Here is a 24,449-nt window from a genome sequence, read left to right as displayed (position 1 = left end):
CTTCCATCCCTTCTTCCACACTGAATATGACAATCTGCTTGGTTTGCTTTGGACTTTAAACCTGTAGAGTAGCAGCAGAGGAAGACACAGAGCCATTAACATTTAGCAAGCTCATACTGCCTAAATTCAACTGCCTGTCAGTTCTTTTATTAATCACTCTTGATTCCAAAGGGCCACAGTCCTCAAACTATATCTGACTCACAGGATATTTTAAATTTTTTAGGAAAATACAGTGACATCTGTTGGACACCATATGAACAACAACTACTGAGTTGTTTGGAACTACTTACGTAGCAAGTGAAACTATCAGGGTTTTTTTATTTTGGCCCTGAGGTGCCACGAAAAACTTCTTAAAACACTAAGGGCACAGTGAAACAAGAAATCTGGGGAATCTCTGTCTTAGGGAATTTCCAACAGCAAATGTTCCTGGCGCCCACCCTGTGAATGCAATCAAACTCTTCTCTTTCATCTGCTCAAGATAAACCATGCTTTACTGAGAAAATAAGGATAAATGCATGACAGTTAGTTAGAGGCAGATTTGGCCATTTCGACTGAAAGAAGAAATATGTTAGAGGTGTAAGCAGAGGCTGGATGACTATGAATCAAAGGTGGTACAGAAGGGATTCTGCAGGGGATGGGAGGAAAGTTGGTCCCATTTTGAAGGTAACTTCTAACCATCTGAATCTAACTTTTCCTTTAGTAGCTGGAATAGTACTAGTTCTTTTCTCTTCAATTTCCTGATCATATTATCTGGTTACTTGCTCACATATATTTGTCTAATTCTCAAATATACAATCAGAGAGTGTAAGCTTCTTAAGGATTGGATTTTGACAGCTATCTTTATGACCCACCATAGCATGAGAGGCATCCAAGAAACAGCTGAAACTTTTTTATTCCCAGATGATTTGTTTGGTTCTGGGTTTTAAATAGAAGATGTTATAGTGCTCAGTGCAGGGTAGTGGTAGGTGGGAACCACATGAAGAGAATGGAGGAATTTCTATTCTGATGCAGACAGATAACTAGGATTTCTCATACTACTTCCCCACTACAGCTGGAGATCAGTACATACAGGCTTCCAAACTGCTGCTAGGCTCATTCCTGGAGCCCCTTTTGTTCACCTACCTTGAGGTGTTCAATCTGCTTTTCCAGCTCTTTAGCACTCGTGAAAGTCTCTGTAGGTGGAATACTGCCTTCGGTTTCTTTCAGCCATTTCTGGAAAGTCCTAACTAGCTTCCGGAATCCATCCAACTGTTCCTGGCAAGATGATGCATCTTTCTCTCTGTCAACAAAGAAGTTTTGTTACTTGCCAGACTAAGTTTTGTAAAGTCAACCTGAACTAAAGCTAGGTTCATTCTGGGACTCTAGGCCTCAGTTTCCTAACGGGGCCTTTCCTTCCCATAATCTTTTCCACAGCAGGTTTGGCTGAACAACCACATATACTGTAGGAGAGCATCAAACTCAGGAATCTGCTGCCCTTGTTTGGACATTTCTGGGGAAAGAAGTCTTTAATCTTACTCTGGGCTAAAGTGAAAGTGAGAAAAACTAAAAGGAGCCTGCTATTTAGGTACTATGATACAATGGAAAGAATGTAGGCTTTGGATCTCAGTTCCAGCTCTGCTACATTTTAGGTATTTGACTCTTTCAAGGTCCAATCCAAATGCCGATTCCTTTAGCAAGGAAGGTGCTGAAAGTGAGGCTCAGAGAAGTCAGGGGATTAGCCTAGGTTAAGCATGCCAATAAATGAAATCAAGGAGAAAATTCTGGAAATGGGCCACATCTATCAGTCAGATGTCAATCCAGAGATCCTGGTTCCTCATACAGCTAAAAGGCCCTCAACACAGGGGAAGCAAAACAAAGCCTTCCTGACCTTTGTCCCCATGCCCTCCATTAAATAACCTGTTGCTAACAATGCTGGTTTCAGGAACTGCTTTCCTCTGGTCATTAAGGCAGTCATCTGCTAAACCAGATTATATTTATGGCTAAACCAAGATAAGAAGTCTGGCCCATGCTCTTAAACCCATGTGAAGCTTTATAATGGGGAATTGTGGCTTTTCAACAGTGAGTTAAAATCAGCCAGTCTTTGTCTTACATTCTCTTATTTGCTCTGAAACAAGAACCCAGACACTCCTCCAACACAGCAACTTAAATGTGGTCAAAACAAGCAGGGGAAATGCCAACATAGCCCTTAATTATGTCTGGGAAATCTTAAATTTTTCTACTTAAAATTCTGCCATAATTCTACTTCTTGTCCCAAATTTGCTCGGTTTGGTCCAGGTGACTTTGCCTTTTGATCATACAGAGATGGAACTCAGCCCATTTTCTGCTAGTTAGCAATACAAAAATCACTAAGCATCAAGTAGATTCTTTGGCACTTTCTACTTTGCTATAACTCAGTAGCAGAGTTTTGGGTGCTATCTTTTCTGGCAAAGGAAGAAAAGATCTTTTCACCCCACAGCAAGAAAAAATAGTTTCCCAACACTGATCAAACACACGGGAAAACTCACCTTTCTTTAACTGTCTTCCGTAGCTGTGTGAAATCCTTTCTGAGGTTCTGCACCCTGTCCTGATGCTGAGACAGGTCTAGTGCAAAGCCACAAGAGCTCAGTTCCGTGACCATGTGCTCAAGAGTATCTAGGTTCTCCTGTTGGTCTTCCATTTCCAAATTGAGCTCCTGTCAAGTAAACAAGGAAATGTATTAAATCCTCTGATCCTTATAAATAAATATACCCAAAAAGATGAAAGGTATCTAGGTTAAGCCTTGGGCAAGTTCTCCCTAATCTGTAGGAAAAGGGAACAAGAAAAGAGGCATGCTTGCTGGGTCAACTGCTAGATCAAAACAATAAATATGTAGGACCTCTCCGACCCACCAGAGAGTGGCTAGGAATAACAAAAAGTCTCCTTTAAACAAATGTTCGAAAACTTGGGAGATACCATGATGAAAGAATGTAAAGAATGAAGGTTTTGGGAGTCAAAGAGATCTGAAATTCAATCATGGCCTTGCCACTGACTAGCTCATGATCTTAAGCTACTAAACTTCTCTAAGCTTCCATAGTCTCTTCTGTAAAATGGGGATAAACACACTATCTCCACTATTATGTAACACTGTACTAAAGATATTAGCCAGTACAATTAAGAGAAATCAATTTGTGGAATAAGAACTGGAAAAGAAGAGGTAAAACTCTATTTGCAGATTATATGAACATGTATTTTTAAAACCCAAGAGAATTAACAATACAACTAAATCAAATGATGAAGTAATTACATGAGGTGGCAGGATATAAATCCAACACATAAAAATCAAGAATGAAAACTTCAATTATAATAGCAACACAAAAGGTTCAATCTGTGTAATCAGCTAACAAGAAACATACAAACCTAAACTTTAAAATACTTCTGAAAGATACAAAAACAGACATGAATAAATGGAAAGATATCCATAAAGATATGTATATGCATATGTACATGTGTATGTATATATACATGCACGTGTGAATAAATACATTTACTGTGACCCAAATAAATATGCCAAGTTTTTTTCCCTAGAACTAATAAAAGTGGTTATAAAGTTCACATAGGAAAAAAATGTGCAACCATAGCTATGAAAATCCTGAAAGAAAAAAAAAATGAGGACTAGCCCTACCAGGTTTTAAAACACACCATAAAGCCTCTATAACTAAAAGTAGTATGCCACGACAAATGAACAGACAGACCAGCAAAACAGGACAGAAAGTCCAGAAACAGACTCCAATACATACGACAACTCTGTATATAACAAAGATGGCTTCTCAAATCTGGGGAAAAGATGGACTTTTCAGATAAATGGTACAGGTTGAATATACCTTATCTGAAATGCTTGGGACCAGCAGTGTTCTGGATTCCAGATGTTTTGGATTTGGAATATTTGCATTATACTTACTAGTTGAGCATCCTTAATTCTGTATCTGAAAGGCTCCAATGAGCATTTCCTTTGAGCACAACCTCTGAGTGTCATATCGGCACTCAAAAAGGTTCAGATTTTGGAGTGTTTCAGATTTTGGATTAGGGATACTGAACCTGTATTGGAAACAACTAGATAGACATTTGGAAGAAGATAAACTTGATTCACACCTCAGAATAAACTTATATTGCTAAAAATTCAAATGTAAAAAAAAAAAAGAAACATCAAATCTTTTAGGAAAAAGCATGGGTAAATTTCTTCATGACCTGGGGCCAAAGTCTTTCAAAATATGACTAAAAATACATATTCAATAAAACACTGATATAATCTACTGTGTAAAAAAACTCCACTTTTACATAGCAAAAAAATCACAAGCAAAGTCAAAAGACAAAGGTTAAACTGGAAGAAAATATTTCTAACATATTATGGCTAAAGAACTAATCTCTCTAATATATAAGAACTCTAAAAATTGTGAGGAAAAAAAGACCAAAATCTTGACAAAAGAATGACAAAAGACCTGAATGAATAGTTCATAAATGACTCTCAAATGCAAAAACAAACTCTTAAGTGTAAAAATATATTCAACTTCACTCATCAGAGAAATAAAAAATAAAACCAAATTCAGATATCATGTTTTAACTATCAGATCGGCAAAAACTCAAAAGCTTGGTAATACATTCTGTTGGTGAGGCTGTGGGGGAAACAGGTGCTCTCATGTACTGCTGGTGGGAATGCACAATGGTGAAATCCCAATGGAGGGGAATTTGGCTCTAACAAAAATACAGATGTATTTACCCTTTGATACAACTCTATTCTAGGAACTTATTCTGAAGATACACTTCCAATATTATGGGGAAAAATGTACAAGGTTATTCAGTGGTGATAGTATAATTTGGAACCAATGACTAAAATGTCCACACATAAGAAATTCACTGAATAAACTATGATTCCTCTACACAATGAATGTATGGTTAGAAAAATGAAGATCTCTATGAACTTATATTCAATGATTTTGAGTACATATTAAGTAAACAGGCAAAGTGCAAAAGATTACGTAATATATCCTTTTTTGTAAGGAAGAATGGGAACTAAGAATATGTGTATATGTTTATTTTGGATAAAAGAAATAAAAAAATTAAAAATAAAATTCATTACTATGGGGGTGGGTGAACATGGGATGAAAGAGCCAGGAAAGACAATGAGAGTATATTCTTATTCACTTTCTATTCCCTTAGTATAGCTTTTTGACTAGTTTTAACTTCAGAGCTATGTTAAAGCTTTACTTATTTAAGAATAAGTTTGATCAATAAAGATAAGAAAATTAAGCCCCGAAGGTAAATATAAACAGAAACAAATAAATCTAATTATCTATGATATTATAGGGGAAAAAAAAGACTTCAGGTTACTTTAGAACACAGCCACAGTAGGTCACAGTCTAAGGACACAAAAAAAATCCAAAGAAATCTTCTATTTTATTTAGTACGTTTATTGTTGGTAGAAATACTAGTTTAATTCTAAAACTATCTTATATTTATTGTAAGATAAAACAAGTAAGTAAATATATTAAGGCTACTGTGAGCTAGGGTTCTTCTTTTAGGAAAAGAAGATACAAATGTGGAGTGGAGGAAGAATCCTGTGGTGTTGAGCTGAAACTGGATTATCAGTATGATCTCATGATGTAAAAAAAAAAAATACATGTTTCCTAACACTATTCAGCAAAAGGACCTAGAAAGAATGATACCTCAGTAGCTCATTTAGTGTCCAGATTTTGGTTCCTAAACACATTCACCACTGAAAGTGAGGAACCTTGGAGAAATAGCTGATTTCATGTATGGGACAAGGAAATAATCTTATTTGTGGCAGAAAGTAAGGAAGTGCTCTTATGCTGATTGGGACATGTCACAAAGACGGGAGACAGGGCCAGGTGCAGTGGCTCATGCCTATAATCTTAGCACTTTGGAAACCAAGATGAGAGGATTGCTTGAGGCTAGGAGTTCGAGACCAGCCTGATCAAGGGTGAGACCCCATCTCTACAAAAAATAGAAAAATGAGTCGGGTGTAGTGGTGCACACCTGTAGTCCCAGCTACTCAGGAGGCTGAGGCAGGAGGATCACTTGAGCCCAGGAGTTTGAGGCTGTGGTGAGCTATCATGACTGCACTCTAGCATTGGCAATAGAGTGAGACCCTGTCTCAAAACAAAAAAAAAAAAACAAAAAAAAAAGGCAGGAAACAGTTTGAAGGGGCTCCCATTGACCAAATTTGGGAAAACTTTTAAGTATCAAAAAGAATAATGATGATAACAATTAGCAGTTGGTGAGTCTAGGTGAAGAGTATGCTGGTGTTTATTGAGCCATTCCTTCTACTTTTCTGTATGTTTGAAATTATTCAAAACAAAAAGCAAAAACTTAAGAGGACAAACAAAACAAAATAATGAGATCCCATTTTAACATGGAAAAAGTTAGAAACCTGGATAAACCCAAGGCAGTGAGGTAGAGATATAGGAATGTTAAGGTACTACAAGTGGGAATGTAGGTTGGTGCAGGCATTCTGGAGCTCAAACTGGTCACTACCTAGTGAAATTAAATATATGTATATACTGTGACCCAGCAATTCTACTTCTGGGTATATATCTCTAGTGGTTTGTTAATACATTTTATCAAATATTTCTAGCTCTGCACCTCCTAGTGCATGACAGGATTTTTTTTTTTTTTTTTTTTTTGAGACAGAGTCTCACCCTGTTGCCCAGGCTAGAGTGAGTGCCGTGGCGTCAGCCTAGCTCACAGCAACCTCAAACTCCTGAGCTCAAGCGATCCTCCTGTCTCAGCCTCCCGAGTAGCTGGGACTACAGGCATGCGCCACCATGCCCGGCTAATTTTTTTTTTTCTATATATATTTTTAGCTGTCCATATAATTTCTTTCTATTTTTAGTAGAGGTGGGGTCTCGCTCTTGCTCAGGCTGGTCTCGAACTCCTGAGCTCAAACGATCCGCCCACCTCGGCCTCCCAGAGTGCTAGGATTACAGGCGTGAGCCACCGCGCCCGGCCGCATGACAGGATTATATTTCCCCACTACCTAGAAAGTTAGGTGTGGTCATGTAAAACTTGCTTTTACTAATGAAATGTAAGTAGATGTAATATGGTCTCTTCCCATTACAGCAGTAATCATGAAAGCTTATGTCAGAGTGAAGTCTACATCAACCTGCATCCCTGAGTGACTATGATGAGCTGAGTATCACTATTGAGGATGTAGTATGAGTGGAAAATAAATCTTGGCTGTGTTTTTAAAAAAATGGAATATCTACTTTACAGGATGGCTGTGATAATGTGATAATTCTTTAAGATAGTGCAGCTAAAGTTTCCAGCACACTGACTTAGTATGAGCACAGTCAATGCTGGTTCTCTCTTTGCCCTCCTCTCCCTTTTATTCTGCTAAGATGGCAGGTATCTCCTCACCTGGATCTGTTGGAAGAAATGCGCAATATCTTGATCTGGCTGATTTCCTGAGGCCAGCATCCGACTTTTGTTTTCCATGAACTGCTGCAGCTTATCAGAGAGATGTTCAAACATCTCTGCTTGGGGCAGAAGCTTCTTTAGGGAGCTCTCCTTTTCCTGCTGCTGTCGACAGAGCCGTTCGAAGCGCTGGCTCACCTCTGCCAGTTTGCCCTGCAGCACTGCTGCTGTGGTGCTGTCTGCTGTCTCCATGAACCGAGTCACCATCTCACGGGTGGCCTCCAAGCTGCTCTTTTGCCGAGCAATGTCCTGCTTCAATTTCTGTCATCAAGAACATGTTTGTCAGTTCCTGGCTCACTTATTCCAGGATATCTGAGCCACACATGAATAACCACAAGCTCACCTCCTCAAGTAGGGCTCAAGTATTGCAACTGACCCTTCTGAATACCACACATCTCATCCCCTTAGTTCTCCACCCCTTCTACCACATGACTTTGCTATCACCACTTTTCCTCCAGTGCAATGGTGGCTTGGAAATTGGGTAGAAATCTCTTTACATGGATTCGTCATCATCTCTAAATCTTATTAGAAGATTCATAGAGTGAATTTCTCTCCTGTTACTTTTTCAATACTATGTAATTATGGCACATGGCAAACACACCCTCTGTGATAGCTCTGGGGACACAGGTCTTACCATATTAGTGGCTAGGGCTTCTTGGATGACTCCTGATGAGAGTGCTGCCACCTGCTCCCCTTCCAGGTTTTGTTCAACTTCCCTGATGGACTGCAGCAGGTTCTCCAGACTTTCCTGGACACTCTGAGATCGAGCAATTGCCTTCTGCAGCAGAGCAGAGCGCTCAGCCAGGCTACAGGAGAGGCTTTGGAAGTGGCTGAGTATGGAATCTGGAAGGAAGAGTGGAGACTATTTTGCATTGTGCTTTTAAAAAGAATGTATTGAAATTGCATATATTAAATGTAGTAACAATTGACATCAAGATAAGATTAATAGAAGGAATAAGCTTGAAGTGTATTAGTTTCAGAGCAAAATTCAATAAGCATTAGTTATTTAGCACCTACTACAAGCCAGAAATTGTACTAAAGATAATTAAGATAAAGTCTCTGCTGCCTCCAAACTTAAGACTCCAAAACAGAGCACAGGCAGAGGAAGGTATACCACAACTAACCATAAAAATAAAACCCTAAGTGCTATATTGGTATTAGGAGTACTGTCCTAGAGAAGCCCAGAAGGAAGAATAATTCTTATCTTTTATTTCTTTTGAGGAGTGTGGGTGGTAGGTCAGGATCTTAGAAAGGCAGTAACCTCTCAGATACACCTTTTTTTGGACAAATAAAAATTATATATTTATGGTATACCACATAATATTTTGATATATGTATACGCTGTGGAATGGCTAAATCAAGCTATTTAACATATGTGTTACCTGACATACTTAGCATTTCTTTGTGTTGAGAACACTTAAAATCTATTCTCTTAGCCGTTTTCAAGTATACAATATGTTGTTATTAACTATACTCACCATGATGTACCCTCAGCTACATCTTGAAGCATGAGCAAGAGTTCATCATGCATGGTAAGCACTCAGTAAATGCTAGCAGCTAAACAACAGGAAAAACTTCAGGGCTAATGTAATGCAGAAATGCCTGGTTTACTTGGGAAAGGAAGAGAAGTAGGGTGTGACTAGAAGGTAGATGCCTGGGGAAAGGGGGTTGAAGTCAGATTGTGAAAGTCCTTAATGGTGCAAGAATAAAGTTCATTACAGGGTGAGCTACTTGATTAGAGTCCATGTCTATTCATATTTATATCCTCAGCCCCTAGCCTGGTGCCACAGATATTTGCACAACATAATGTGATATACTGCAGAACAGAGGTACATACTAGGAATTAAGGGAATACTATTGCTGTTGCTGCTTCATACCTGTAGTTTCCTGAACATGCTTGTGGTCTGGGGCTGGCTCTCCTTCAATTTCCATGAGGTCATGAGCTACTTTTTGGAGCTTTACTACAGGTACTTGGTGCTCAGCCAATTCCTCCTGCAACTGCTGCTTGTCCATGAAAAATGCAAAAGAAAAACATCTGAGTAAACAGAGCTGATTCTAGGAACCTAGAGCTACTAAACAGCTTTATAAAATAATTTCAGTTTATCCACAGCCATAGATAATAAAGCGTTTAGGAATCAGATCTTGTTCAAGGCATTCCAACCACTGCCTTTAATTTTTGCAAGTATTTGCTTTTCTTCAGCGAGTGCTCTAAGCCATGCAATATAAGGCCTTGATCCCCCGACACAGCATGTGCCCTGACTTACCTTTGTTGTTGCAAGCTGCTGCTGTAGGACCCCAGGGTCAGAGGCAACAGTATCTGAGAGGAGCTTCTTCACACTGGCCTCACAAGTCTGCATCCAGGCCTGCAGGCTGTCAGCGCTGCTTTGGAACTGCTGATACTGGGCTAGTAGCATGTTCAGGTGAGAACCCAATCGTGTACACTGTGCCAGAGAAAGAAAGGGAGCAGACCTCAGTAAGGTCAGGCCAAAGGCAGCAGCTTCTCAGGCACAGCCCAAATAAAGAGGCCTGGCTTTGTTACAGAGAACTCACTGTAACTTCCGATAAGGATAGGACCAGGACCCGTTAATCAATGGGTAGCAATCATCTACAAGTGAGGTCCTCATTGTTTGCTCCATGCTATTCACCTTAACCTTATTATACACTCAGGAATATTTAATGAGTTGTATGACAAGCCACCAAACAAATATACATCAGGTTGCAGGCAAAAGTAGGAACTGAAAGGTACAAAAGGTGTTCCTTTTGGGGAATTAGAGATGCTTGCAGAACACATAATACAGGCAAGAAGAACTCACCAGATTCTAAACTTTAGGAGGAAGTGGGAGTTCTTTGGACAGGGAGGAAGATAAGGATTTACCCTAGATGCTCTGTCCAGGAAATAAAGACTGTGCAATTGGTTTAAGTTTCCCCTGTGCTATGTTTCCTGTGAGCCCAAGTCTGTTGGGCAGGATACAGGAAGTTGAGCACCTCCACTACCAGAGTGAGACATACTCCTGACACTGCCAGGATCAGGCATTAGCCTGTGGGCCTACACATTTTACATTTTTTTGCATAGTTCATGAAGATTCTCTGTCTGTGGTCAATATACAAATCAGCTTGCCCACTGTGCCTTGAGATTCTAATTGTGAGCCCCAGAAACCCACAGTTGTGTGAAGGAGGCCAAGATCATTTCACCTGAGGCTGCCAGGAACCCCCCTCTTACCTTTGAATGGAGAGCAGTGTATCTTTCTGTTGCATCCTTCAGCTTGTCCTTCACTAAGTTTCCAGTTGTTGATGGTTCTTTGCCTTCCTTGAAACTGTTTTCTGTGTCCAAGACTTTCTGTCCAGAGATAGTCACAAATCTCAAGTCTCCTTTGTGGGAAATGACGTCCTCTGAGAAGCTTCCCTGCCGCTTTAGCAAGGAGGGAAGGGCCTCAGGGCTGCTGTCTCCCTTGTGCATGTTCTCCAGCTCTTTCTCAGACCGTTCCAGCCAGCTTTCAAACTCTCTATGATCCTGCAGAAACTTCTGCAACTCATCTTGAAGTGTCTGTACCCGCTTCAGCTCTGCCTCTGACTGGGCCAGGGAAGTGGCATATTGCTCCTTTAGTTCTCCTAGCTTCTCTTGTAGCATCTGTCGTTCTTCAGGTGTGAGATTGTGGCCATGCTGATCCAGGAAGGCTTGAGCTGACTGGGTAGCCAAGATGAAATTTTGCTGCTGGGACAGCAATTCTTGGTGATGGGCCTGGTAAGTAATCCCCCCAAACAAAGGACAATCAGTAGGGAATCCACAATAATTTGGTTATGAGTATAGCTAGAAGTAGACTGAGGTCTCTACCTCAATAGACCGCTTTTCCAGATGCTTAGAAATCACCAACATTTCTCACTCCCTAAACGTTATGCCATATGCTGATCCCCACTGAACTGACATATACAGAGCTTTATTGTTTTTAAAGAGATTTTACGTGCATTATCTCATCTGATTTGTGGCACAACCTGTAATATAGGTAGATAATACCCACAGTAAAGATAAGTGAATACCAAAAAGATGTTATATGTCCTAAGGTCATGCAGTCTGTTAAGGGACAGAACTGTAATTAGGGCTGGGCACAGTGGTTCACACCTATAATCCCAGCACTTTGGGAGGCCAAGATGGGAGAACTACTTGAGGCTAGGAATTCAAGGCCAGCCTGGGCAGCATAGCTAGACCCTGACTCTACAAAAAACAGAAGAAACTGGCTGGGTAGGGTGGCATGCACCTGTAGTCCCAGGGAATTTGAGGTTACAGTGAGCTATGATCACACTCTCCACTGCAATCTAGCCTGGACAACAGAGCTAGACTCTTGTTTCAAAAAAACCAAAGGAAAAAAAAAAAACAAACCAAAAAACCAAAAACATCCCTGTGGCCTCTTTACTAAACTGTACAAATGGCCAACTGGTAATTATCCACATTAATGGAAGGAGAGAACAGCTGAATAAGCCATACATATGAATAACACAAAAATTAAAAATACTTAAGCCACGAAATACGTCACTCACATGCCCACAAACACTGTCCTACTAAGAAAGACTTTGGAAAATTAATTCATTAAACAAAAAGTAAACTGTATTTATGAATAGTATAAGTAATCTGTACTTTTTATTTGTATGTGCTATGTCTATGTGCTTATATGTAGACCTTATTTCTATTCTGATGGAATATAAGTTCTTTGAGAAGAGTTGTGAGTTTCTGTTTTGTTTTGAAACATGCTCTTCCTTAGTCTACCAGAAGACAGTGGGAGCTCAGTCAGTGCTCCTATCTGTGCTATTTATGCAACTGCCTAGAGAAGGACTTCTTCAGACTATTTTCCAGTTACAGCCTACATCAATAGCAACCTAACAGCCTCAGCTTCCCATGTCATTTCAAGAAAGCCGAGATGACAAATATATCCTACTCAAACAGATAGTAGTATAAAATGGTACTACATTTTTGTCTGTGTACCACCCAGATATCCCCCCATTCTTATCCTCTAACCCATCTCCCTACAAGTAAGGCAGTTTCCTTCTTGGGATGGACATGCTACTTGGTCAGGCTGACTGCTGCCAGCAAGAGGTGTCAGGAGGCTCCCTGTGATGGCAGAACCATCTCTGCCCTGTGCTGCTGTAAGACTATCAGGGCTTTGGCGGACACACTACAATGCATCTTCCAAGTACAGAAGTGTCACACAAGTGGCAGAAATCTTATTACTACAAAATATGGCAATGGCCTACACAGGCCATTGAACAGAAGTAATGAATGAATAAATGAGCAGAGATAAACAGTAAGAAATGATTTCTGAGTTTGTTTTGTTTTTTATTATAGAACAAGGAACCTGTAAGAAAGGGTTTCTGCTTTCAAGCCTAGCATCTAGAGGGCAATACAGACAAAAATACAATATAGAATGAGAAATGCTACAACATAGGGAAGGGTATAACAGGAACATATAAGGGGAATTTATACCCTAACTTTGGGGAGTGGTGAAGAAGTGCTTCCTAGAGGAGGTGAAATCTAAGCTGCGATTTGAAGAATGAGTAAAAATTAACTAAGAGCTGGGCCCCTCCCTTACTTTCTGCACTGAAGAGGCAAGAAATTTCCAAGAGCATGCAAAAGCCCAGAGGAGAGTGAGAACACACTACAATCAACTGAAAGGCATCAGTTTAGCTAGAGACTCAAGTATAAAGGAAGGTAAGAGATAAGGCCAAACAAGTAAGAACAGATCCTGGGGGTGGGGGCTGAAGATTAAGTTTCAACTCAATCTTAAGGGCAACAGGGAACCATAAAAAAGGTTAGGCAGGGATACAGCATTTTAGAAAGACTACTTAGTAGCATGGGGAATGAACTGGAGGATAAAACCAAGAGGCAAGGAGACCAATAGATGCTACTATAATAACACAAGTGAAAGCTGATAGTGGTCTAAACTACAATAATATTATCTCAGTGGAGATGAAGAAGAATGGATATAAGCAGCATGGGATTTAGCAGAGGGAGAAAGAGAAAATAATCTAGGATGATGTCTAGTTCAGGCAATTACAATTAAGTGGGAATACAGGAAGGAGAACATGTTTGATTGGGATAGTAGTATCATAGGAAATAACAGTTCCATTTTCAGGCTGAGGTGCTTGTGGTTCCAAGTTGCAAACAGGCAGACGGATTTATATACTAGTTTGAAGCTCAGGATAGGCATCAGGGATGGAGAGAAATATATTCATGGAATCTATTAGTACAAATGGTAATTCAAGTAATGTGCATAGATGAGACTACCCAAGGAAAGTATATTCTGAAAGATGAGAAGAGGGCCTCGGATGTACCTGGAAGCCTATCAGTATGTCAAAAGCTGGCCAAATCGGGGCAGAGTAGTGCTATGGAATCCAAGGGAGAAAGTATTTCAAGAGGAATGGCCAACAGTGTCAAAGCTGCTGGGACATCAAAGAAGATTAGACTTAGGGACAAAGAGGTTGTGGTGACTTGCCCAGGGCAGGAGAGGTTTCTCCAACATAGTGAGGACAAGCTAACATCCTCACCTTCATCTTCTCACATTGCCTGTCCAGTTTCTCTGGGGCTTGGTTCACCCCCATGTAATCCTCAGTGGTATCCAAGGCTCCTTTCTCCAGGCTAGCTCCTGAGAGCTGTTCCATTCTTGGAAGGCTTGTCTGTAGCTGTCCTCCAGATGATCCCAGTGAAGTCACCCAATCCAAGAGAGCATCAATCTTACTCTTGTTCTCTTCCAGTTCTTTTGCTGCTTTACTCTGAAAGACATAGTAGTTTAGTGAAGGCCTTACATACCCAACTAACAACCACAGACTAAGTAAAGGGGGGGAAAATTTCATACTAAAGAGAAAGAGAAGCTCTAAGACTGGGTATAAATAGTCTTTACACATACAAAAAGGAATTAATATCTTCTAAAGTCTGTTGAAAAGTAATTATTCAAAACAATCTCTAGATTTTGTCTCTATCTTACTGCATTAAAAAAGAGAGAGGTAGAGCAAATCCTAGGATGTAAAAAGACTTTATTAAGAGATCATTTAGTCCTGCCACCCCAGCAAAGCTTCATGGAATCCTCTCTAGGTGCACAGAATGATGCATTGGTGTGTAGGGTAAGAAATAGCATAGCCACCTTCAATTATCTGGCTGCTCCTCCCTGAAGGAAAGGCAGACTTCTCTCATCCTTTTCTCAACCAAACAAAACATTACTTCTTAAACTTGCCCCTAAAATTCTATTTACAGGCTATACAAGTATTTTTAATAATTAAATTGGTTATGCCAAGTTATACATTCATGTGTTTCACAATTTATCTTTAGGTAACTTACATTTCTTTTCCATATTCTCTATCTCCCTCATTAGCATCAGAGCCCAAGTGTGAACAAAGGATTCAGATTCAATCTGCCAGTGCTGAGTGAGGTACAGAAGACCATCTGGGGATTCACCTTCTCTTTGGTTTATCCCAGTCATGATTCCCATCGTAACTATAGAGGCAGCTAAAGGATAGCCTGTGGCCCACTAAGATTCCACAGATATTTTCCCCAAACTCTTAGATCACCAGTCAAGATTCATGTTAGACATACGTCATTTGTTTTTCCTCCCCGGGATAATACCCTTCCACACTAAGTTCTTTCTGACATTTTCAATTAGCCAGTGTACTGAGTATGGCAAGACTTTTTTTTTCTTCTTTGGTAATATGTACTTCCTACCAATTTTTCTGACTTGAAGTTCTTCTGGATGTTTGTTATAAAAATAAAGATTAACTCACACACCAGCTCATAAAGCAGCCCTTTTGTGTGATTCTATGCTCTCTATAAGACAATTTCCCCTCATTATCTTTTATTTTTGTAGGTGCTGGAATTTTCTTTTTTAAAAAATATCAGTGTCATAGACTGGTAACCTTTTCGGTCTCCTGCTGTAAGGCTGAGGTCACTGCTTCCTCCAGCTCCTTCTGGGCCACCCGTGTCCGTTCCTGGAGAGACTCATATTGTTCCTTAGCCTGATGAAGTTTTTCCCGAAGAGCTGTCAACTCATGAGGGCTCAGCTTGGTCTGATTCTCTTCCAGGAACCCTTCGATGTCTTTCACAACAGTGGCAAATGAGGTGGCATGATTCTGAATGTTGTCCTGTAAGTCCTTAATACATGAAAAGAGGAATAGCAGAGCCTTCAACTTTAGTACTTCTAAGTCGTCTAATAGTACAGAGATAGAATGGCTAGGATGACATAACTGCTAGTCCTTGACTATAATTTGCTTAAGGTTTAGGCTTAGACCCATGCAAAGAAATTTTAAAATATTTAGCTTTCTAAGCAAATATTTTGTGAAGACAAAAAAGGAGATTGCCCATAAACATGTTGAATGGCAGAGATTTTTCATTTTGCAATGAGTTATCCTTCAAAGAGATCGTTCTTTTCATAAATAAGAGCTAATGACATGATTCTAGCATAGCCAAAGCCTGTTGGTCCTTTATATTCTCTTGGTTATCACTCCTTAACCGTAATGTGGTCTATAAGGTCCAACATGATATAGGTCCCACCTACCTCTCCAACCTCATGTTTCACTAATTTTCCTTTTGTTCTTTGCAGTCCAGTTGAACTAGCTTTCTTTCAGTTCTTGGTTGTGTTGTGCTTAATCCCATTCTCACCTCAAGACAGATGCCTCTGCCTGATAAGCTCTCTTCCTCTTCCCACCCCTTCATGCATTAACCCCTACATATCTTTCATTTCTCAGTTTAAGGGACACTTCTTTAAGGTAATCTTTTCTGACATCCTAGACTAGACTGGGTTCTCACATAGCTTTTCCTTTATAGATTTAACAGCTAATAACTATATGTTCATTTTTGTAATAACCTGTGTAATGTCTGTCTATCCCACTAGACTGTGTGGCATGTTTATGAGGACAGGGATGATGTCTGTTTACCATTGTTATTTATACTAAGCACTATGCTTAGCACATAGCAAGCCTTTAAAAATACTTATTGAAGGAATAAAAAAATGGATTAATTTGCACTGACCTTTAAGTCACTTTGGTTCTTCTGCAAAGCAGAGAGATCCGGCTGGGTGACTCTGTCCTGATGGTCCACCAGTGCTCTTTCTGCCTGTCCTACCCAGCTGCAAAGATCCTCTAGTTTCTGGTGACAGGTATTTTGTTGTTTCTGCAGGGTCTAATTAAAATGCAAAGGGGTCAAAAGACAATTACTAATTCTCATTTTATAAATGCAAGATAACTCCCTGAAATATAAAACTGGAAGGTTATATTTCAAGGATGGAAAGTTGATGGGAGACTAGAACAAGGCAAGGCACAGAAATCATATTCGGAAGCTCCCCTTATTTGGACAGTCTGTTGATCTGGGTCTATGGTCTGGATGATAATCGAGGGTAATTTTGGGAGTGAATGCTTCTAGTTCAGGTTTTAGTTTCAGAGCTCTTTTGCCAGATTGCTGTTATAATCCTAGAAATGGAGAACAGAGAGCCCAGATGCTTGAAATCCACATGTGATAATAATGATAATATATTAGTGGTTCTGATCAATCCCTCTATTACAATCAGAGGATTTGCTACTTATTAAGTCAAAAGTAGAAGAACTGGACTAGAAGGAAGTTCATAAGTTAATTGAGCTTATTAATAATTGAGCTGACTTTATAAATCAAATGTCTCACAAATGCAGAGACTCATTAAATAGAATGATTATATGCCAGGCAAGAGGGGCTTAATTTGGCTATTTTTAGAAGGAAACTGCCCAAGAATAGCAACTGGCTCAGTCCTTTAGGTGTCTACACTGATATCAAAGGGAAAAGCCAGGCCCATGGGGAGAGAGGGAATGTGTTTCTGTGCCTGATCCTTTCTCCAGATCTCATCTCAGTTGCATAACAATGAAGCACCTGACTGAGCAATTGAGCATGATGTGTTCTCCTGACCATCCATCTAAAGCCATTTTCCACCAGTTTCTACCTTCTGATGGTGTTTTAGTCACCTGCACTTACAAACAGGTGCCCAAATTGGCCCTCTCTCTCCCTCTTTAGGACAATAGAAAGGCTCTGGAATAGAACTCCTAAGAGCTCTTCAGCTGTAAAACAGGATCTTCATGGGTTAGGATGGGTGCAGACTGAATCTGAAAAAAGCAAAGCAAACAAGTTAACACACAGACATACACACACATTCAGAGCAAATATAGAGAGGAGCAGAGCATTTCTGACAATAACAAGGTTAATAAACATTGTGGAATTAATTACATGCTCAGGGAGAATGTTCACATGCAGTTCTATTGCCTGCTGCAGCTCAGGGACCTAGCCTGAATCTGGGCTAGGCACTAAGGTGGCTCAGATCAATGCTACTTCATTAACTATCTGCAGGCTACACCATGCCTTATAAATTCCCAAGTTATGGCATTGCAAATGTTCAGATTTGGAAAGTAAGCTGAAGCATTTCATTAGTATTTTCTCTCAATTCCAATGCAGTTGAAACTATGAGGCAGTAACAGGGGACATATGGCACTGACGAACCTAATTTCCTTAAGTATGACTCAAAAGCTCAATTATACTTAGCACAATATTTAATAAAGGAGCTCCTGAGACAAATTTTCTGGTGATAATGACAATTCTAATGTCATTTTGCTGTATGCCAACTTATTATTCAAACAGCAGAAATGGCATAAGTATCATTCTAGGTATTCTAAGGTAATGATGTTACTATTAATGCAATTATGTTGAGTTTTGCAAGAAGACGGTTGTGATGGAAGATGGAAGAATGGTTTAAAAGGTGCTATAATAAAATATGATTCTGGAAAAAAGTTCCTTGTCAGCTGTTTGAAGATAGTCAAGGAATCTTATTGTACACCATTTGAAAAGCCCCAAAATAAAACTCATTTCAGAACTGTTTTTCTCAAGAACTCAGAGTATCGAGATATCCTTAACGGCCCTCAAAAGAATGCTGAAGGAGAAAGGAAAGGGAAGAAAGGACTAGGTACATGATTTTCATTTGAAAGTCAGAGACACGGTGAAGGAAGGATCTCACTAAAAGAAAACACCTGCATGTGCATACACACACAAACATATATATTCTCTCACTCATGCACACAAAACCAAAAACACAGCAAGAAAAACAGCCCTGAATAGCTGTCTCCTGGACCAGAACCATACTGGCCTGAAAGACATGAAATTTCAAAATTGGTAAACCCAGGTTCCTGAAATCATGATTCATGGAGTCTGGCCAGAAAACCCAAAGACAGAGGACATTCCAAAAGACAAACTGGGCCCAGTTGCTGGATCAGTCTGACCTTAACCAGGGCTTCCTGCTCCATTTGTTGATGACGGCCCTGCAAGATATCCATCTGAGCTGCAGTCTGTTCCAAAAGGTCCTGGAAGGACCTCTGCAGCTCATTCAGAAGCCTCAGCATCTGTCGATTCTGCTGAGGGGACAAATCTTGGGCATGCTCGGAGATAAAGAACTGAATATCAAAAGCAAGAGCATCCAGCTGAGACTTCCTTTCAGCCATGGGCTGTTTCAAATCCTAAGGTAAATGGGGAAAGAAAAATAAGCAAATAATACATCTGTCTCTCTATTCATGCTGAAGCTATTGGTTCTAATCAAAGAACTAACAGAATCAAAAAGAGGCTAATTTCCTATGTTTTTATAATTTGCATTGATGATTCTATGGCCAAACTAGCACTGGAAGTTTCTCTTACTTCTGGTCTCTGCAAACTTCTTACAAACTACAATTAAGTTTCCTTTGTTGGACCTTGATACAGTAAGCTTTCAATTATTTATCCTAAGAAAATTATACTATTGTTAATCCAAAAAAATCTATACATTTTTTTTTAAGCTTTAAAAGTATAACATGAATTTCTGGTCTGAGATATATCTGTAAAGTGTATTCTCTTAGGTTCACATACCTATTTGTGTTTGTCCGATAATGAGTTACTGGTGCGCTAATACTGAGAAAATATATAATTTATTTGTGAGTCACTAAAATTTGTTTTTTAGAGTAAATAATGCTATCTATACATTTTTAAACCGTGAAGGATGACAGTCAGACTTTCTTGAATTTTGGTTATATTCCTCATAAAGTACTAAAAACTGCCGAAACACTAAAATTACGTGTTTTCAGACAATTAAAAGCATGTCATTTCCCCATGAACATTTAGTGATCATTTACATTATACTGAATGCAATAAAAACAGAATATCTATAATTCTATCACTTTGAAATTGACAACAGTCGATCCTCCAAAGTAGGCAGGCAGGCATTCTTGGATATTTATCATAAGACAAAGTTTCCTTCCTCTATGAACATACAGGTTTAGAAAACTATCACTGAGAAAACAAGGCTTAGACTGTTGTTCTCGTTCCATAAGAGAATTCATGTAAGTTATAACTAGCAGAGAGCACCAATGCATGAGATGCTCTGTGTTTTTATATCTCATGCTGTATCATATGAATTTTTTTCATGCTATCTTCTTTGTAATATCTTAGCAAACAGATAAAGTCTGCTACTTTCTTCCCCAGTATCTTTGGATAAGGGGTATGAAAGAAAGAGGCAGGTCAACTCTTGCATAATAAAGAGGGATGAGGTTGTACATAAGGTTAACCATGGACAAACTTTTATGTCTGCTTCTCTGAAGACTGGGCAAAAGGAAGAAGACAGAAGGAGAAGACATTTCTAGTTCTGCTCTGACTCTCTGAAGAGTTTAAGGAGAGGGACAACTCTATATAGCAGATGGTTGATAAACCAGTGTAATAGCTGATATAATCTTAAATTTAACAAAAAAAGAAAACAGGCCGGGTGTGGTGGCTCACAGTAATCCTAGCACTCTGGGAGGCCGAAGCAGGAGGATCCCTTGAGCTCAGGAGTTTGACACCAGCCTGAGCAAGAGTGAGACCCATCTCCACAAAAAACATAAAAATTAGCAGGTGTGGTGGCACATACCTATAGTCCCAGCTACTTGAGAGGCTGAGGCAGGAGCATCACTTGAGCCCAGGAATTTAAGCCTGCAGTGAGCAACAGTGATGTCACCGCATTCTAGCCTAGGTGACAGAGCAAGGCTCTGTCACCAAAAAAAAAAAAAAAAAAGGAAGAGAGAACAATGTTGGGGGAAAACTCTCTGGCTCACATGTTATCTCAAAATCTTAACTTTTCTCTCCCTGACTATTAAAAAGAATCAACTTGGGTATTAACAAGAAAAAAAAAAGCATCTTTCTAGGTCGGGGGTGAGCAAGCTATGGCCCTTAGGCCAAATCTTGCCTGCTACCTATTTTTACAAAGTTTTACTGGAACACATGTGTAACCATTTGTTTATGTACTATCTATGGCTGCTTTAATATTTCAATGGGAGAACTGAGTGATTGCAATAGAGATGGGACATTTACATATGGCCTACGAAAGCCTAAAATATTTATTATCTGGCCCTTTACAGAAAACGTTTGCCAACCCATGCTCTAGATCACTGACCAAAAATTCTCCTGAAGTTGTGCTGTGTGTAGGGTTAGATCTTGGGCGAAAGAGAAACAAAGGGCAGATCCTAGATGTTCATAAAGAGGAGATGAAATTGATAATAGGTCATTTGGTCATTCTATACTCTCTCGGAATAGCTGAAAGGAGAAATACTCATAATCACTGACGTTTCAGGGGTATGATAACTAAACATAGCTGACTTTATTTACAAAATGAAAAATCAGGCTTTCTAAGAAAAATAAGTACAGATACCAGTTTGCCTAGCAGAAAAATAAAATTGATACAACTCAAAGGACAAATAAAACGTGCTTGAGAATGGGTGGAGAATTTACCTCATATTGCTGGAGACAGTGATTCAAGCTGTCAGCATCCATTTCACTGTTATATTCCCTGCTGTTCAGCATAAGATTGGTACTGCCAACCCAGGCTCTCAGATCTTGAAGTTTGCCTTCTAGCTGTATGTGCTGATTTAACACTTTAGTCTAAGAAACGGAAAATCACATTATAAAAAAATCTCCAAGTCTGCCCAGACTTTGTGAGCCTTTATAAATAAAAATAACTACCTTTTTTACTTCCACAGCATTCTGGAACTGAAGTAACCTGGAACTCCAGGTGTCACTCACAGAGCTGAGAGACTTCTGAAGATTCTTGGCATCTTTCTCTAGAGCCTTCAACAGTTGAGCAGGGACTTCTTGAGGCTGGCTGATGATAATCTGATCCACACACTCCAACTCCTGACTGATCAAGGCGGACAGATCCTTTAGCTCCCTGTCCAATACCTGAGGAAATAAAGTAGAGTTACCTCCAAAAATCAAGACTCAAATTTTGCTGTCTAGGAATCAGCTGTGAACACATTTCTCTCTCACCTCATGCCTGCATAGGCTTTAGGGCTTAGAAAACGTTCTATATACATTCATTAATTTACGTGGTTCTCACAATCACTAATTAATGAGGTAGGCAGAGTAGACGTTATCATTCTGGATTTACAGAAGAGATGCCTGATCACTTAAAAATGTGAACTTTTTTGGCTCAAGGTCACCCAGCTGGTGAGCAGGAAGCCAGGACTCAGATTCAGGTTTCTGGCTCAGTGCAGTGCTCCCTCCAACACAACTTGCAGTCTCTCCAAGACTGTCACTATGCCTTTGTCAGGGTGCAGTCATGCAGAACAAATGTGCTACAAAATAAGTCAATCCAAAGGATGACTCTTCTTCTCCAAATTCCAAGGGGGTGGAACCAAAGGACATTAAAATATCCCAAACCAGCCTTCCCACTCAGCTAGTCTGTAATATTCTGATCCTCAACAGAGAAGCCAGAAATAAGCTGTGGAAGAGCTTGTAGTTCTTTTGGGCACCATCTTCACTTCCCCTCAGCCACCCTACCCAAGGCCGTACTCTGGATATTGAAAGAAACCTCTACAATCTCTGTCCTCACTGGGACTCGATCCTGGAACAACTCTTAACCTCCAGTTTCAGTGAAAGAGCTACTCTTACTCCCTGTCAAAGCCATCTTTCTATGTTCTCAGGGAATTGATTCTATCAATTATCACCTCCTCTCTCTTCTAATTTCAAGTTGTCATTTCTTATTGGTTCTTTCTCCTCGGCCCAAAAAAACCGTTCAAAACATTGCTTTCAATCCATTTCCTCTAGCTCATGTCCTGCCTCTTTCCTTACCTGCACTATAAAGCTTCTGGAAAGAATGATCTACATTAATTGTCTCTGCTTCCCAACCTCCCGTTTACTCTTGCTCCAAGTTAGTTTATATCCCACCACTCCACTGAAACTGTTCTTATCAAGGTCACCAATAACTTTCTGTAGGTAAATCTCCCCTTTAGTCCCCTTTAGACCCTTTAGTCCTCATTGTACTCAGTCTCCCTGCAATAGCTGATACTGCTAACTACTCCTCCTTTGAGTCTCTTCTGTGTTTCCTAGTGTCCTTCAGTTACATTTTTTCAATCTACTTTTTGTCCTTTATTTTATCTTTTAGAGGTAGGGATTTGCTCTGTCACCCAGGCTGGAGTGCCATAGCACAGTCATAGCTCACTGCAACCTTGAACTCCTGGGCTCAAGTGATCCTCCTGCCTCAGCCTCTCAAGTAGCTGAGACTACAAGTGTGCACCACCACACCCAGCTAATTTTTTTTTTTTTTTTAATTTTTTGTAGAGATGAGGTCTTGTTATGTTGCCCAGGCTGGTCTTGAACTCCTGGGCCCAAGGGATCCTCCCGTCTTGATCTCCCAGAGTGCCAGGATTACAGGCGTGAGCCAACATGACCAGCAATTTTTTGTCCTCGTCTGTCCTGGATGCTCGTGTTTGAAAGCAATGACCTAAAGATCTAACTACAAACTCTATATGCAGAGGCAGGCCTGCTAGCTGTAGTCTTCACTGAGGATGATGGAGTTAGGCCACATAGTTGGGAAACCACTCATATCAGTGCTATTAATATTAGGTCTTTCCCCTTGGGCTGTTCAAACCATGAGGGAAGGAAGGATGAAGCTCAAGATTCAGCATGTATGTGAACTTCCAGTTAAACCTACATTTCAGTACAGAATCCTTACCTGCAAGTATGGCTGCTCTCCCTAGTCTAGAGATAGTCTGTATTACTCTCCTCAGAGGATAAACCTCTAGTCTCCGTTGGAGTGAGGCATGAGCAGTTAGTTGCCCGGTTATGTTAAGTCAGTTGGAAATCTAAAGGTCTAATTGCTTTGTAAACAAACTTTAAACAAATTACAACCCTGTTTGCATATTCATTTACTTCTCTGCTTTCTGGTGCTACCAATCTTTAAGGCTTTAGGGAGTTCTGCAGTATAAATCAGGTTGTTCCTTAGCTTCCTCCACTGCAAGTTTAGGATCTGGTTTTCTTTAGTCTGCTAAGGCTCCTCCTCATCTGTCTGCTTTCTAACTTCTAAATTTTACTGCTGTTTTCTCCTCTCTTGTTCTCCTATTTATTCTTTGTGAGTTTATGCATTTTTTAAAAATACTTTTTCCTCATGTCTTGTAGCGTGTGGGGAAGTAATAGAGATTAATTTACATATCAATCTACTATTTCAAGCCCTCAACATTTCTTGCTTGAATTACTATGTTTCCTAGCCAGTCTCTCTGCCTTTGAACTTATTTCATTCAATCCAAGATCATACAGATAACAAATGGTAGTAATGAGATTCATAGCCAAGTCTGTTCAAGCCTGTTCACTATAAATCTTATCCAGTCTTCCAAACCTAGCCCATCCCACAATTATCTGACAAGAGTCTGAGATTGTTTAACCTGGAATAGAGTGCCAAGCAGGTCCTATTAACCCTTGAAATTTCCAAGGAAGAGGGAGGCAACTATCTTGAAGCCGGTATGCCTGGTGGAAGACTCTGGAAACCTACCTTGGCCTGACACAGCAGATCCTGCAGTTCTGCCAGGTTTAGTTCCAGAGGCTGAATCTGTTTGGTCCTCATTTCAATGTCCCGTAACAAAGATAGATAGGATACGAGCTTCTCATCATGTTCTAAACAGAGTCGACGGTTAAATACATTCTGTGGAGTCAAAAAGAAAACTCAGTTCTCATATTCTCCTTTAAGTTG

General features: G+C 39.9%; 1 protein-coding gene across 2 annotated transcripts in view; it reads right to left on the bottom strand.

Annotated features, from left to right (window-relative positions):
- MACF1 (microtubule actin crosslinking factor 1) overlaps positions 1–24,449 on the bottom strand; it is a 330,626-nt gene that overhangs the window by 94,973 nt on the left and 211,204 nt on the right. The window contains exons 38-51 of one of the 2 annotated variants that reach the window (XM_069479776.1): positions 24,252–24,401; positions 21,449–21,664; positions 21,218–21,367; positions 18,712–18,945; positions 16,451–16,600; positions 15,340–15,573; positions 13,981–14,205; positions 10,667–11,185; positions 9,711–9,887; positions 9,324–9,447; positions 8,081–8,289; positions 7,390–7,707; positions 2,505–2,671; positions 1,123–1,279 (exon numbers count right to left, since the gene is read on the bottom strand). In XM_069479776.1, the coding sequence (XP_069335877.1) occupies positions 1,123–1,279; positions 2,505–2,671; positions 7,390–7,707; positions 8,081–8,289; positions 9,324–9,447; positions 9,711–9,887; positions 10,667–11,185; positions 13,981–14,205; positions 15,340–15,573; positions 16,451–16,600; positions 18,712–18,945; positions 21,218–21,367; positions 21,449–21,664; positions 24,252–24,401 (3,030 nt within the window). The remainder of the gene's footprint in view (positions 1–1,122; positions 1,280–2,504; positions 2,672–7,389; positions 7,708–8,080; positions 8,290–9,323; positions 9,448–9,710; positions 9,888–10,666; positions 11,186–13,980; positions 14,206–15,339; positions 15,574–16,450; positions 16,601–18,711; positions 18,946–21,217; positions 21,368–21,448; positions 21,665–24,251; positions 24,402–24,449) is intronic. The other variant, XM_069479778.1, reaches the window with a different exon arrangement.

The sequence above is a fragment of the Eulemur rufifrons genome, chromosome 8 (genome assembly GCF_041146395.1).
Source record: "Eulemur rufifrons isolate Redbay chromosome 8, OSU_ERuf_1, whole genome shotgun sequence".
Classification (NCBI taxonomy): domain Eukaryota; kingdom Metazoa; phylum Chordata; class Mammalia; order Primates; family Lemuridae; genus Eulemur; species Eulemur rufifrons.
This window is presented reverse-complemented; position numbering and strand designations above follow the sequence as displayed.